General features: G+C 33.5%; 1 protein-coding gene across 1 annotated transcript; it reads left to right on the top strand.

Moving 5' to 3' along the window:
• Positions 1-11,276: 11,276 nt before the first annotated feature.
• Positions 11,277-11,795, top strand: LOC119666204. The gene has a single exon (XM_038075486.1). It carries the CDS (start codon positions 11,277-11,279, stop codon positions 11,793-11,795), a length of 519 nt encoding a protein of 172 aa, XP_037931414.1.
• The last annotated feature ends 6,274 nt before the right edge of the window (positions 11,796-18,069 follow it).

Genomic DNA, 18,069 nt, shown 5'->3' with positions numbered 1-18,069 from the left:
TACAATGTTGCACGGTATTTTTTTGAAAAATATACATATTCTAGAACATTTTGGTATATAAATCATTAAAAATGAGTAGACCGATTTTGTAAAATTATCAAAAATATTGTAGTGGACCTACCTCTAAGCCACTTACCAGCACTCATAAATAACAATAAGCAAATTTATGAATTAGTCACATTTCATGCATACCACACAAAAAGCTACAGCAAAGCAACATACACAAAAGAGTTTCGCATCACCAACGAAACTATTGCCACACACTGTTTCAATATTTGATGATTGCTGAACACATGTGGCAATACATTCAATAATAATATTTCCTATGTTGCAATCAACATGTGCAAACAACATTGTCAATGCACTCTAATAATAACTTTGACGTTTGACCTAAATGAGTAAACAGTGTAGTCGCATTGCAATGCATTCTGCAAGCTCAGCAATCACTTTGATTGGCTGCCTTTATACTTTTCCAGGTTTTGTCTGGAATGAAGAGGCGGAGTCATGGGAGCGCTACGAACAAGAAAATTGTATAAATACCCAAATAATTGTTCAATAAAAGAGAGTATACTTATGACTGCAAACCTATGCGTTGTTGACTTATTCTCGCACCCTTCTGGCCACGTAACACTGGCTTAGGTACCAGCGGTAACAAGCCGCTTCATAACTTGTTCTTGACTGCATCATTAGGAAAACTATTTTCATCAGACAAAAACATACATTACGTTTTACATTACATGGCGATCCTGCAGGCTTCAATGCCAAGCGGACCAAATCTTTTGATTATACTTTAAAATCAACACAAACCTAGACGACACCATAGATGAAGCGACCTTCTACGCAATTTTTCATAAATACGAGCAAATGCTTCAAGCAACGCAAACAACACCAGAAGAGTACGTACCAGAACAAGCGGCGCAACGCGAAGAAGTATATCCAACATACGTACCAACACTACGATCAGCTGGCACAAAACCAATCACCATAGAAGAATACAAAAGACGGCAAGAGGCAAGAAAACGACCTAACACTCCACCACCACAAAAGAAGCCAAACAGACGAAGAGGGAAAGCCTTCCGCCAACGCAAGCAAATTGCCCAACTGTACGAGATGTACAACCTGGCGACAACCATTGCAGAAAAGAAGGAGTTCATGCTGGAAATAAAGAACCTGAGCAGAAATAAACAGAAATTATATTATTTTATATTTCTGATATTATATTTTGTATTTCTCATATTGTATTAGATTTTTCCCCATAATCATTCAATTAAATAATGCACTGTTACTGACTCGATTGTACAAGATATAAAAACACCACAGAGAAACACATAATAAATAGAAACTTGATAATTTTGTTAGATCAGAAAAACTTTATGTTAAGAAATACCAGGTGTACCGGTATGAAGTGAGCGTAAAGATACAAATGTTCCGACAATTTCTGACCATTTAAAAGCTATTAACAATAATTATTACTGCCCAACAAAAAAAAAATTATATGAAAAACAAAAACTAAAAAAAAAAATTTTTCAATAACATTTATATCCCTTATTCCTAAAAATAGGATTTTGGAACAAAATTTTCGCTTCAATTACATTCATATTCACAGGATATAAAATAGATAAAATATAATAAAAACATGTCTGTTTGGTTTCATGTACAATTCTTTATTGAAATTATTCTTTTACTTTAACTTAAAACTAGCGACTACATAATTGTGTTAGTACGCCGGCAAGCATTAACACAGCAGAGGAGCATGTATACATTTTGTTATCTTACATAAGTAATACATAAGTGATTATCATATTGCAGCAGTCTGGCTGCTTGCCTATGGCTAAAGTCAATGATGGGAATGTGCTGCATAGGCACATTCACAACACTGTACGTTAACCATTTAATGATATTTTATATGCACCTTAATATGTATTTATATAATTGTATATATATACAAAGTGTATACATGCTATAAAAACAATTGAAGACAATAATAACAATATTGTAAACAATAATGTGAGAAACACAAGCTATTTAGAAATAATATTATCCATAACTGTCACAATCATAATAATCTCATTTATCATTAAACAAATTTACAAAAAATTAAAACGTGGCCTTGTTAGACAACAGGCACAAATATGAATAAAAATATATAATGGCCACATTGCAAAAAATTTACCAAAATATTTTAATTGAAATTTTAATAAAGCAGATAAACGCTTGAATAAAACAATAAAACTCAAGGAAGATACAGTGCACAAGCACTTACAAACACTTTTCTCCACACTTGAATCAATACGAAGTATACTAAACGTATACAACGAAAAATTTTCAAAAGAACATAAAGAAACTGGCTTAGAAATTTTCTGGCATTTAAGAGACAAATTGATAAAAATACTATCACAATACAAAATTGATATGTTAATACCACACTCAACTATCAACACCAATCACTTCAGCAGGACAAATAGCAATAATTTTAGAGACAACAGCTACCCTAGAAATAATAACAGTAATAACAATTTATATAATAATAATAATGTGCAAAAACGAAACAACTACCACAAGAACGACCGCAACAATTTTAGACCAACCAATAATAATAACTACAACAACAGGTCCAATAATTACAGACAAGGACCACAATATAACAGAAACTGTCGCAAAATAAACTTTCTGCAATTTCAAACGTAGGCAACCCGGGGGACAACAATTAACTTCCTTCGGGTATTTGCAAAATTCAAATATAAACAAAATATATGTCATTACACAGAATTTAACGAACTTTATCACAATTTATAATATACAATTCAACAAACCCATGACATTTCTAATAGACACAAGAGCCGACATATCCATATATAAAAACCCATTCAATAATGAACTACAATAGTAATAACAAAAGCAAATTAACAGGTATCTCAAAAGACGAAATCACTTCAGTAGGCACAACTGAGCTAACTTTACAAATAGGTAAAGATAGTACTAGCATTAATTTTCATTTAGTCACAGATGACTTCCCCACTTCAACTGATGGCATTTTAGGCAGAGACTTCCTCATCAAACATTTATGCAAAATTGACTACGAAACGTTCACATTAACTGCAACAATTAACAACAATGAAAACACATTAATGATAGACACACAGTTATACAATCAAATAGAATTTTAGAAATACCGCCCAGAAAAGAAGTCACAGTGCCGATAAGTTTAAAAATAAACAAGGATAGCATAATTTTAAATCAAGAGTAGAGCAAGGAGTATTCTTAGCTAATTCAATAGCACCTGCAAAAGGAAATTGCCACATAAAGATTATAAACGTAAACAATCATACAGCGCAAATAAAACAAATAAAATACATAACAGAGAATTCATCAGATCACAATATTATGACAGCATATCAAAAACTAAATATTTATAATAACAACCGTTTCAATAAATTGATAAAAGAATTAAAACTAGGAAATGTAGACAAACAAACAGAAAATGAACTACACGAAATATTCAAAAAATATTAATCAGTATTCCACCTTGAAGGCGAAAGATTGTCCACAAATTTTTTTATACACAAAAACTAAGCCTTACAGATAGTTCACCGGTTTACATAAAAAATTATAGACTACCGCACTCACAACAGGACGCTATCCAAAAACAAATAAATAACTTAATTGAAGACAATATCATCGAACCATCAGTTAGTCCCTATAATTCACCACTACTCCTAGTACAAAAAAAGAATGATGAAAAAGGTAATCAAAAATGGCGACTAGTAGTAGACTATAGAAAGTTAAACGACAAAATCGTTAACGACAAATTTCCACTAACAAGACTGGAAGACATATTAGATACGCTTGGAAGAGCAAAATATTTTACAACTTTAGATATGACCAGTTCCTTTCACCAAATTCCATTAGAAAACGACTCTAGACCCTTGACAGCATTCTCCACATAAGACGGTCACTATCAATTCAAACGACTACCCTTTGGATTAAAAATTTCATCAAATAGGTTTCAACGCATACTAACAATAGCGCTATCTGGACTAAAATCAGAAGCTTTCCTTTATGTAGATGACATTATCGTATTTGGATGTTCAATCAAACACCACAACAAAAATTTAATAGAAGTTTTCGAGAGACTAAAAAAATATAATCTAAAATTAAACGCCAGTAAATGTCAATTTCTAAAACTAGAAGTCCTTTACCTCGGTCATTTAATCACAAATAAAGGTGTCAAAACTGACCCAGCCAAATGCGATACTGTACGCAATTACCCCACACCGACGAATGCAGACGAAACACAAAGATTTATTGCATTTTGCAATTATTACAGACGATTCATACCGGACTTTGCACTAACAGCGAAATGCTTGAACACATTATTAAAAAAAGGGATAACCCTTCATTCGGTCGGAAGAATGCGAAAAAGCATTTAACACATTAATAGATAAATTGATAAACCCGCCAATCTTACAATACCCAAATTTCGACAAACCATTTATACTAACAACTGACGCATCTGACTTTGCCCTAGGAGCAATATTATCACAAGGCGAAATAGGTCATGACTTGCCAATTGCTTATGCAAGTAAAGCCCTGCAGAAACATGATATCAATAAGCCCATAATCGAAAAAGAATTATAAGCCATTCATTGAGGCATCAACCAGTTTAGAACATATCTCTATGGCAGAAAATTCATTGTGGTAACAAACCACAGACCACTAGTCTCATTATTTACACATAAAAATCCGTCATCAAAAATGACAAGAATCAGGGTAGATTTATTTGATTATGACTTTGAAATTATTTACAAACAAGGTAAAATAAATACAAGCGCAGATGCAATGTCACGCATCAAAATAGATAGCAACACACTGAAAGCAATGATACCTACTACAGAAAATGACGTAGGAAATATAAAAATCGACAGCTTAACAAGGAGCAAGGCCGCAAAACTTAGTAAGAATGAAGAAATTAAGCATGCATGTAAAAATAATGGAAATAAAGAAGCGCAAATATATAAGAAAAATGAATACAATGAATTATCCGCGGAACGCATTAGAGACATATCTCCAAAGAAGTCTGATCAACTTCACATATGGAAATGCATATCCTTTAATTTGAAGAAATTAAAATTTAAAATTGATAAAGAAAGTAGTACTACAATTGAAATGATTAATAATGAAGTGCAAGTAACATAGCGATGACCCTTTAAAACTAGATTCAATGTTGGAGAATCTACATAATCTACATTGGACTACATAGTGCTATGCACAGTTCACATATAAAGGAGCTAGCCCTTTGTGAACAAGAATATATATTTGAAAATATTAATATGAATGCATTCAAAAATAAATATAATGAGCTCAAAGAAAATGAAAGCGCGCCAATAAGAATACTAATATATAAAGTTCCAAAAGAAATAAATAGTGCGATACTTAAATACAAATTCATAGACGAATTCCATACTTAAAACATATCAGGTCATTTAGGCGTTAGGAAGACAATTTTAAAATTAAAACAAAGATATAGTATATGGAAAAGCATACAACACAACACCACACACAGACACTGGTTATTCACCTTATGAGCTAGTATATGGAAAATTACCATCGCTGCCAAGCGACAATATTGTAACGACACTTTTGGGTGACGTTCAAAAACATTTAGTTTTTGCTGGGGTAACCTTAGCCGTTGTCCAGAGTCGTGACAATAAATTTATATTTTCGCTGAGACGCAGTTTCAGAAGAAAAGAACGTTGATTTAATATATTAATTATATATTTTATTTACTTCATACATGAAAATATTCAAACAAAGTTTAATCAAATAATTGCTGAATAAGCTATTCAAACATATGATAAATTATAATTCCAATAAAATATGGTTTTTATTTAATAATTAAAAATGTGCATCATCGTTGACGACGGTCACACAGAAATTATTACTGCTGTGGGTGACTATGACCTTAATGTAGATTCATGTTTTCTGTTCACTGTAGTACTCGTTGACGAGGTTTCTACTTTTAGCTTCGGTTCGTTTCCTAAGAAGACTCCTCGCAGGAAGCGTGACGTCCTGGGTTTCCCTCCTCTGTTGTAAAAAAAAAACGGTTACTCTGTGCTGTGGAAGATAATCATTATGCCGAATGAGCCAGGTTAAAAAAATAAAAATAAAACATATGACAAAGATATTAATTTCTAACTACTTTGGCTGAATGAGCCAGGTTTTGGCAGAATATGCCAGAAGACCGAATAGGCTAGTGTACTTGTCTCTTTATGAGTGAAAATTTAAGTCTTTGGTAAAATTTACCAGGAGGCCGAATGAGCCAGAGTACTTGCTTCTTTACTAGTCAAAACACAAGTTCCCTATCATATCGAATGTTCCTTCTTTTATACCGAACATACCGGAGCTTTTTGGTGTAGCGCACCGGTATTATTTGCTGTTAACTTCGCCGTAAAAGTTGAACTATTCGTGTTATATTTTGTACTTCTTGTGTATTTTCATGTTTGCATGCTTTTTCTTTTTGAAATATTGAAATATATATTTAATATTATCTAAATAAATAATATCAAAAAAACAAATGTGAAGAAAATATTCGTGATAAACAAGTAATTTCACAAAATAAAAAAAACTGGTGCCGGCGTGTTTTGTTAATTTGTTTTTGGCGGTGGCTAAACTTTCTGTTTGATTTGGTTTTATGTGTATAAAAGAATAAAAACTGTGCAAAGTGAGTGTTAAATTGTTTTGTATTTATTTATTTCTTAAATATATATTTTAAATAAATAAATGTGTTTTCTGTTGTAATTGTTTATTTTTTGTTGTGTTTAGAATTCAAATACAAGTTTTTTTCATTCATAAATTGTAACAAACAAGAAATTATTTTTTTTCCTTTATCGCGTATTTAAGATTTTGTATATTGCATGCATCGGTGCCCGCGGCACGCTGGAACCGAGGATCGCAGGTAATGTCCATGTGATTTATGATAAAATATATTTATTCAATTTCATATTTTTCAGATAAATCCATTGCAGTTATCTTCACGTGAATGTTCTTACTTTTACTATGTGTAGAGGTAATGGTTAGGTGACATTCAGACTTTCTTTTTCTCTTGTTCTTGATATATGTGACATAGAAATTTACTGTGCAAATTTGTATCGTCACAACATAAACAAAGTAAACAAATGCTATGACATTAAAAATTATGCAAACGAATTGCACATTCGGTTAAAAAATACAATTACAAATGCCAGAAAATTGATAAATGCAGTGAAAATAACAAGAAAACAAGAATACGACAAAAATGTAAACAAATCTAATTTTAAAATTGGAGATATGCTGTATGTAAAAAACCAAAATAAACAAAAACACCAGAGTCCGTATCATGGGACATACAAAATTATAAAAACAAATGGAACAAATTCCATTATCGAAATAAAAAACAAATGTAAAGAATTTCATAATAACCAACTAAAAAAAAATACTTAGGAACATATGTATAACAGAAACAAAAATGTATCATAAATTAGTCGTATGTAATCATTATTATTTTAGATATTAAACAACATTTCAATACAACATACATAAATTATTAATAAGTACAAATATTTTACACACATAATCATATGTTACGAATAAGATACATTAGATACAACAAAATATAGAAATATTAAAATATATATATAAAATACAAATATAAGTATAGAAAATATGTAAAGCGATTCCACGACTTCACAAAACAAAAAAAAAATTATTCCGTTCATTTTTCACGTAATAAGTTTTTCTCAAGGGCAAGGGTGTAGTGGACCTACTTCTAAGCCACTTACCAGCACTCATAAATAACAATAAGCAAATTTATGAATTAATCACATTTCATGCATACCACACAAGAAGCATAAGCAAAGCGACATACACAAAAGAGTTTCGCATTTCCAACGAAACTATTGCCACACACTGTTCCAATATTTGATGATGTGGAAATACATTCAATAATAATATTTCCTATATGTCAATGCACTCTAATAATAACTTTGACGTTTGACCTATATGGGTAAACAGTGTAGTCGCATTGCAATGCATTCTGCAAGCTCAGCAATCACTTTGATTGGCTGCCTTTATACTTTTCCAGGTTTTGTCTGGAATGAAGAGGCGGAGTCATGGGAGCGCTACGAACAAGAAAATTGTATAAATACCCAAATAATTGTTCAATAAAAGAGAGTATACTTATGACTGCAAACCTATGCGTTGTTGACTTATTCTCGCACCCTTCTGGCCACGTAACACTGGCCTAGGTACCAGCGGTAACAAGCCGCTTCTTAACTTGTTCTTGACTGCATCATTAGGACTTGAATGTATGCTCGACTAGGCAGGGAAAGAATGTAGAAACATAATCGACGAGGTAAATCAGTAAGTTGAAATCACCCTTGTTTGAGTTCCCAGACATAAGAAAATCCAATGGAACGAAAACGCCGACAGTTTAGCCCGCTTTGGTGTTTCCCTGGGTGTGTCCCTGGCGGTACCGGTGTATTTTACCCTAGAGGTCATTAAGAGAAGTACTTATCTCTACTTTTTTCAACTTCCCAATAGCAGATGGAAAACACGTAAGTCATATGCAACTTTCAGATAACCATGGCCCACCTATAATAAAATTAGATCATCGGAACTCATCAAAAGAGACCACGTGAACACTGCAAGGCTTACTGCAGTTATCTCTGCTCATTGGTGTGTAAGAATCCACGCAGAGAAATTGTGTGTTTTTTATAATCCTCACTACAGAAGTTGTGGAAACTTGCAGGAAAAAGAAACCATAATACATTTTCTCTGTGAATACCCGAGAGACTTACTGAAATATATAAATTCGACGGGATAGATTTAGTCTGGACTCTTTTGTACTAGAGGTTCATGCGAGGAATGTGGTGACAAAACGGAGAAAAATCGCTAATTGAGGTACATGGAAGTTATCCAATGGCCTGTCTCTGCAACCAACCAAAAAATCAAAAGCGAAAGAATTCAGAAAGAAGCTGAACAATTTAAACAAAATTAGTTTTCAACGTATCTTTTGATTACATTTTTTGGAATATTTCTTGTTCTACAATTTGCTTTTATAAAGACTTTAGCTTCGGTAACTTATACAATGTTATATAGATCAGCAAAAGTGGTTTCTAGCATTTTTTTTTGTGAGACTTTTTACAAGTATCTTTTGACCTACTTCATAATTTGGTGTATCTGTTATCTTTTTATTATACACTAATTTTAACTTTTCTTTAAAAACCGTTGTATTTTCCTTTACTTGTTTTTTGTTGTTCTCTATGACATCTTTTATACTATTTACATACTCTCCAATTGTTAATAAATTTAAAGCATTAATTCCACTTGGTCTATTCCTTTTCCTTCCAAAAACAACGTCATGTAGTATATAATACGTAGAGGAATGCGTAGTTGAATTATAACTGTTCGTGAACCAAATGCACAGTACATTGGGATTGCACCTTTTTGAACATTTGTTCAAAAAAAGCGAAATGCATTGAACCACCACACTTTTGTAGGCACACTTTTTGCTTGGCTGTTATTCATAGTACACGTGGGTTCTTTTATTTGTTACAATTGTAAACTTGAAAATTAAATAAAATGTGTTAATCACTTAATATTAAATTGAAAATTAAATAAAGTGTATTCTTAATCAATAATTGGTCCTTCGAGCCATATTATAATTGAAAATTAAATAAAGTGTATTCTTAATCAATAATTGGTCCTTCGAGCCATATCATATTTGAATCATATTTAAACCCCATTTCGTTATGGCAAGGGAAATGAAGAGGTTAGTGCACGTGCGTGGATGCCTTAAGTGGTCAATTACTCGAGCACTTGCTTACGCAACCAGTTCTCCAGAAAAGGTGTCCTGCGATGAAATCGTAACTAGGACTGACAAACTAGAAGATATTTGGCAGCAATTTGTTAGGTCAACGGATGAGATGTACGCGTTTCGAAATGTTCCCGACTACGTCGACCCTGATTCCGATTTCGCTACATATTGGGAGAAGTACTTGTCTAGTCAGGGTTGCATACTTGCTTTGAAACGTAGCCTTGCACCAAATGTGCGACCTAAAGATGATGATGATATCATGAATAAGCTAGTGGAACAGTAAGCATCATTTTTAAAACAATTTTCATCCACTTCTAATGTTTCATCATTTCAGGGAAATGAGTTGACCAAAATTAACATTCCGCACTTCTCAGGAAAATATACAGATTGGTCATCATTTAGAAATTTATTCACTCAAAGTAGAATCTTTCTTTTACTAAAAAATTTCACTACTTGAAATCTCTATTGAAGGATGAAGCTGCTGCTCTTATCAAACATATTCCAGTTACGGAAGTTGCTTACAGTACAGCGTGAACACGTCTACTGGAGCGTTTTGATCGCCCTAAGCACATCGTCACGGCATTTATTGAAAACTTTATGGCGTTTCCATCAACATCGCAGGAAATTGTGCAATTTGGAGGAGAATTTTTGATGGGGCAAAAGAAACAATAAGGGGCCTCAACGCAGTAGGCCAAACCAATCGTGATTGTTGGCTTATTCATTCATTATTATCGAAGGTTGACCCTGAATCTCGTCGGAAATGGATACATGAAAGTCGAGGGGATGCTTCGCCGTCAATCTCTAAACTTTTTGAGTTTTTAGATTCTCGCTGTGATGAATTAGAGTTCACCCAGTATAAATCTAATTTAAATTTAAAACCACAGGACAAATCAAAATCATCTTTCGTTTCTGTCGACAAAGGGTTATAAAAATGTGTCAAATATATTTCAACTGATTCAACTGAAAAGTCACAAAATCGCGACAAAAAAAAAGTCACAAATTCTCTGCATCAAATTCCGATGTAGAGAATGCCAAATGCACCACCACACTCTTGTACACAAGTTGCAGATTAATTCGCCAACAACAATTGCTTCTTTATTATCGCTGCGATATCCTCTGGCAGGCCATAGTCAACTGTTGCTAATATTTCTCGTCCAGATATTTTGAATCCCACTACTTGTCTGGAATGTTCGCTAACAGTAACCACTCTAACTTGTTATCAAGGCAGTAGATACCTGTTACCAACAGCATTTATTGACGTTCGCAACACTCAAAATAGATATATTACATGCCGTGTCCTTCTTGAGAGTGCATCGGAACTAAATTGTATCTCGGAGTGATACTTCGTTCATCTTCCCGTATTGATGTGTCTAGAATTTCTTCTGTTAAGGCCGAGACTACACGTGGCTGTTGTACACTCTATATGAAATCAAAGATTTCCCAGAACACACTAGATGTAAGTGTTCATGTCTTGAGCAAGACTACATCAGCAATTCCTACGTCACAAATCAATACTCCTACTATGGAGCAATTCAAGGACTTGAATCTTGCAGATCCATCCTTTAATTCTTCATCACCCATTGATATTTTACTTGGTGTTGACCAAGTTTGGAAAATATTTACTTTTAACAAAATTTTCGACTCTTTTAATAATCCTATTGCTGTATCAACAATATTCGGATGGGTAGTGACATCAGTTCAGGCATCCATGGATAATATAGTATCGTCTCTTGTAACTACGATTGATATAGATCGCTCGCATCGAAAGTATTGGGAAATCGAAGAAGCCTTGCATTCGTTGCCATTAGACGCAGAAAACGTTCACATAGAAACTCATTTTTTAGAAACGCACGCACGACAATCTGACGGTCAATATATTGTGGAGCTTCCATTCAAGGAAAAGGGTATCAAATTCGGAAACACGCTTCAAGGGGCTACATAAAGGTTTAATACTGTTGAACGTGGCCTACTGAGGGACAGTCACCTTCATAAGCAATATACTGAGTTCATGCGTGAATATACTCGCCTGGGACACATGCGGGAACTTAAGCCTGATGAGGTTGTTGCCAGTGATGGCCACAGTTTTTATATGCCGCATCATCCAGTAATTGAACCAAAACTTCGCATTGTTTTTGATGGCTCATTTCAAGCTACTACCGGAGTTTCGCTTAACAGTATGTTGCATACAGGTCCAAGTATACAACGAAAATTACTTAATGATCGCCTTCGCTTTCGTATACATAAATATATATTCTCTGCTGATATAGTAAAAATGTTCCGTCAGATTTGGGTATCAGAAAATAATAGAAATTATCAACGCATTGTTTGGAGAGAAGATCCATCAGAAAAACTAATACATTTTCAATTATGTACGGCTACGTATGGTACATCATGCGCACCATTTCTCTCTGCGAGGGACCTCGAACAGCTTGCAAAGGATCACCAAAGAAGGTACCCTCTCGTTGCGAAAATCATTCTTGAAGATTTTTACGTTGACGATGTCATTACTGGTTCGCAGTCCGCGAGTGAACTAGAAGGAAAACGTGATGAGCTAATTCAACTTTATGCGGAAGCAGGATTCGAACTTCGAAAATGGGTCTCTAATTGTAGTTCCATGACCTCTAATTTTTATGATCAGTCTGATCAATGTTTTTTGAAGGATGAGCTAGATGATATGACGAAGGTTTTGGGTATCTATTGGAAGCCATGCGAGGACGTAGTAAGTGACAAGTGTTATCAGACGTATCACGGATCTTTGATCCATTGGGCTTTCTTGCTCCTGTTATTGTTCAATTCAAGATCTTTTTCCAAGAATTATTGGGCTAAAACGTCGTGAAGACTTAAATAATGTTGCAAAATTGTCATTGCCAAGATGGGTGTGTAACTCTCTTAATTGAATTGAGTTACATGGATTTTGGGATGCTTCAACAAAAGCATATTCTGCAGTCGTTTATTGTCGATTCCAGAATAAAGATGGGGATATAAGGACATCTCTTGTTGCTACAAAAACATGTGTGGCGCCGTTGAAACAAATTTCTTTGCCGCGTCTAGAGTTATGTGGCGCTCTTTTATTAACGAAACTGTTAAATTCAATAACAAAGGCTTTGCCAAGGAAATCAACGTAAAGGCTTGCTGTGACTCTACTGTGGTTTTAGCGTGGTTATCGAAACCACCAATCAAATTAAAAACGTTTGTCGCGAATTGCACAGCAGAGATATTAGAGACTCATCCCCGAAGTAGCTGGGGACATGTTAAATCTAAAGAAAATCCAGCTAATTGCACTTCTAGGGGCATGATGGCTCACGAATTATTAGACTTTGAACTATGGTGGAAGGGGCCTCCCTGGCTAGCGACCGTAACTACTGGTAAGTCTTTATATAATAACGATGATAATTTCCTCGCATATTCAGAAGAAGATGTAACCGATGAAATGAAGTGTACCAAGGCAAACCTAGTCTCTATGGAAGTAGCGAGGGATAATAGTTTAGAAGAGCTGGTAGGGTCTCAAACACGCAGCCCCGATATGTTCAGCAAGGCCGTGAGCAATCTACCTTTTATGAATTAAGTGAAGCTCGAATAATTTGCTCAAGACTTGCACAAACTTGCTACAACGATGATTTGCTGTCATTAAGAAATAACAGGGAGCTTAGCAAAGGATCTACCTCACTCAAACTTACCCCATTCATTGATGATACCGGACTTTCACGTGTCGGCGGAAGAACTTTAGACAAGAACACCCATCATCCTATTATACTCCCGAAGGAACATAGAATTGTATATTTGCTTATTTGTTTACCTTGTTACATCTGCCATACACCTCGAACTCGCTACTGACCTCCGTACTAATTGTTTCCTAGCAGTACTTCGCCGTTTTATGTCCCGCCGTGGAAAGTGTTCTTCAATCTTTAGCGATAATGGAAAGAATTTTCTTGGTGCTTCTCGTGTGTTAAACGAGATGCATGCAGCAATTATGTCGCAGGCTTTCTAGTAGAATGCCTATCTATTTTACCTAATTGGCACTCTTTACAGGGTCTAACATGGTCTGTAACCATGTTGTTTAAATTCTTTCATTATATCTTTCTCTAACTTTTTCAATTGTTGCTTTTTGCCCAATGTGACCACCTATAATACTGACGTGATATTGCTTTATTATTTCTTTTTGTTTCTCAAGATCGGTTATTTCAATTGTTTTGCTTTTATTCTGAACATTTTCCTTCACAACGTTTTAAGCCTTTACGTTATCTGATCATTCCTTATTTTCATTTCCTATTTTGTTTGCATCATTTACATTTTTTTTGTCTCTTTTGCTCCGTCTTTTTCATCGCTCAATTCATTACAGCAGCTGTAACGTATCTTTTTCTTCTCCTTCCTAGTCACAACTAAAACATTTCTACTTAAATAACACTTGTTTACAGCCAAAAATTTCCAAAGACAAGACTTATATTTCCTATAGGGAAATTTTCCGTAGAACTCGAAAATCACAACGATTTTTTTTTCCTGTGTATTTGCAAAAAACCGTTATTTTGACTTTTCTCAAAATATTACCCTATATATGGCCCCGTAACTTTATTTTTGAAGTTACTATAGTAGTTCGTGGGATATCAAATTAAAGGTGAAAATGTTGTACGAACATTTTAAGCTACATAATATTAATGTATCTTATTTGGTTTCGCTGCTATAGCTGAAAATGTACAGATGAAAAATGTTTTTTTTTTCAACTTTTTCGATTTTCAATGTGATGGGACTCCCACAAAAATATTTAAAAAAATTCTTTTTTTGATTGATGTTAAAGACTGTTTTAGTACAAACATTTCGAGTGGCTTAACATAAAAATCGAATAAAAATTTCAGAAGTTATTCGCCATTTTCCAAATTTGCCGAAAATAGTGGTTTTTATTAACAAATCAGAAGAATCAATTTTTCGAATTTATTTTTTTAAATTTTAAGTACAAATCAAAACAGTATTATATAAAATTGTACAAATTTTATTTAAAAATTAATATTATTAAATATTAATATATTGCATTTCATATAAAAGTTTAACGTCGAACGTTAGTTTATTAAACTGCTAATTTAACATATGGTATCGTATGATACCATACAATTCTTCTTGGGATTTGCTATGGCTAAGCAGGATAAACCGTGAAGTTCTAATGCAGTGTGTCTGCAGGATTACACTTAAAAGATGGTATGTGAACCATTCTCAGTGTTATTTCTGCATTATAAATCTTAAATGTATGATGTCACCAAAGAAAATAAGATTTCTGAAGTATCCAGAAATAATATCAGCAATTAAGCCAGTTTTACGAAGCAATGCGACTCCTCAACCAACTCCACCGAATATGCAGGATATCAGTAGTGAATATGAAAATAAAGTTTCATTTGAGAGTTCTACGAGTAAAACCGCAAATCATTTATATCACAAATTGAATTATACGATTTAACTAGAGACTTACATTTATCAAAAGCTCATAGTGAGCCTCACGTTACGTCTTCAACAGTGGAACTGCTTAAGTGAATCCACAAGAGTAAATGAATATCGCAACAGAAGCAATGCATATTCATGTTTTCTCCAAAAATTCCATCAAACTGTTTATTGCAGTGATATTAAAGGTCTTTTCAAGAAATTGCAAATAATAAGATGTAATCCTAGCGAATGGCGTCTTTTACAGATAGTTCAAAATTTAGTTTAAAAGCTGCTGTTGTTCACAACGGCAATGAACTTCTCACTATACCATTAGCGCATGCCGTTGGGGTAAAGGAAACCTATAATGAAGTCGCGAAAGTTTTAAAGTTAATTCAATATAACGAATTCAATTGGAAGCTATGAGATGATTTAAAGATTGATTTTTTGACTATATGTACTCTTTCTGTATTTTTGTTTTTGAAGATTATTGCATTAATCATTGGGCTGCAACGTGGTTTTACGAAATATTGTGGGTTTCTGTGTGCATGGGTCAGCAGAGCAACAAAGGATCATGTTATACTTTCATCTTGGCCAAAAAGAGAAGATCTCACAATAGGAATTCAAAATATCGCGAATAAAGCTCTTATTGAACCGTGTCAGAAAGTTTTGCCACCTTTGCATATAAAACTTGGCCTAATGAAAAATTTTGTTAAGGCTCTGTAAAAAAACAAAATTTCTGCTTCCGAATATTCTGCTTCCAGCATTTCTTTTGCCAAAATTAAAGAAGGAATCTTTGGTGGACCACAAATCAGAAAACTGATGAAGGATGAAAAATTTAATAATGTGTTAAATAATGAAGAGTTGAAAGCATGGACTTCGCTTAAGCAAATGGTTATCGGCTTCTTGGGTAACGAAAGAGATTCACTTTACAGAGAAAGTTTTTCATCATTAATTACAAAGTTCTTGGGGCAAATATGTCTCTAAAAATGCATTTCTTGCAGTCTTATGTGGACTTTTTCCTTCAAATTTTAGTGCGGAAGGTGATGAACAAGGTAAAACGTTTCATCAGGATATCTCTGCAATGGAAAAAGATATCAAGGATATTGCGACGCAAGCATGTTGGGAGATTATTGTTGGACAATTATAAGAGAAACAAATCCACTATAAGAAGCTTACTCAAAGTATACATATACCTCAGTATAATATATAAATTCACTTTTTATACTGCAGTTTCACGTTCGACGTCAAACTTTTATATAAAATGCAATATATAAAATTTATACAATTTAATATAATACTGTTTAGATTTGCACTTTAAATTTTAAAAAATAAATTCAAAAAAATGATTTTTCTGATTTGTTAATAAAAACCACTATTTTCGGCAAATTTGGAAAATGGCGAATAACTTCTGAAATTTTTATTCGATTTTTATGTTAAGCCACTCGAAATGTTTGTACTAAAACAGTCTTTAACATCAATCAAAAAAAAAGAATTTTTTTAAATATTTTTGTGGGAGTCCCATCACATTGAAAATCGAAAAAGTTGAAAAAAAAAACATTTTTCATCTGTACATTTTCAGCTATAGCAGCGAAACCAAATAAGTCACATTAATGTTATGTAGCTTAAAATGTTCAAACAAGTTTCACCTTTAATTTGATATATCACGCACTGCTATGGTAACTTCAAAAATAAAGTAGGGTAGGGTGTAGGGTGATGTTTTGAGAAAAGTCAAAATAACGGTTTTTTGCAAATAACTCGAAAACGGTACACAGGAAAAAAAATCGTTGTGATTTTTGCGTTCTACGAAAAATTTCCCTATAGGAAATGTAAGTCTCGTCTTTGAAAAGCAAAACTTTTAATTATTTGTAAACTAGTGTAATCAGCTATTATGTCTTCAACTCATTTTTTATATTCTATGTCGTGCATGTATTCCTCCAATTTTAGTCTTCATCGTACTAATCTCGAACCAGGGTCCTTTACGTTAAAGAACGATTTCAATAGATTATGATCTCTTATGATCAAAAATTTTTTACCATACAAATATGATCTAAATACTTTTACGGCCCAAACAATGGCCAAACATTTCTTTTTCGTAGTGCTATAATTTCGCTCAGCACTATTTAAATTTCTGCTAATAAACTGAATTGGCCACTCTCTTGTGATAGCACTGCCCCAGATATTCATTCGAAGTATCTGTTGTAACAATAAATTTCTTTGCAAAATCTGTAAATTGCAAAATTAACATACTGACTAGGCTATCTTTCAGTTTATCAAATGAATTATCCTAAACCTAAAAACTTTAGAAAATCTTCTATATTAGTTGATCTCTCCCATGAACGACTGTATTTTCTAAACACTCTTCGGAAGAGACAATTTTTCTATCGCCGAAACTTTATTTGTTCCTTCTCCTCAGAATTCATATGATCTACACTCAACATACTTTCTATCTGTACCTCGTTCTCCAATAAGTTAACACGTAATCAGCCACACTTCTATGTTTAAATAAAAATATCCGATGAATTATGTTTAAAAGCTCTCAGGTGAGAGTGTTGTAAAAAGCTCCCTCACATATGAAAGAGTTCAGTTCAATTTTGGCTCTGTAGTGTAAAACATATATTTAATAAAGAAATAAATAATTGATAATTGGTAATAAAATAATTGGCGCCCAACGTATGGCTCGAATAAAAAAAGTTTAAGGGCAATAAATGTTAAATGTGGAAGTAATGCTGAACCAAAATTCAGCTCCAAACACACCAAAGTGAAAAAACACGTTTTGAGCAAATACTGCGTGCGGAAAAGCGTGTCTCAGC

This window comes from Teleopsis dalmanni, chromosome 1, assembly GCF_002237135.1.
Source record: "Teleopsis dalmanni isolate 2A chromosome 1, ASM223713v2, whole genome shotgun sequence".
NCBI classification, from domain to species: Eukaryota; Metazoa; Arthropoda; class Insecta; order Diptera; family Diopsidae; genus Teleopsis; species Teleopsis dalmanni.
The sequence above is the reverse complement of the archived record's forward strand: the minus strand, read 5'-3'. Positions and strand labels throughout refer to the sequence as shown.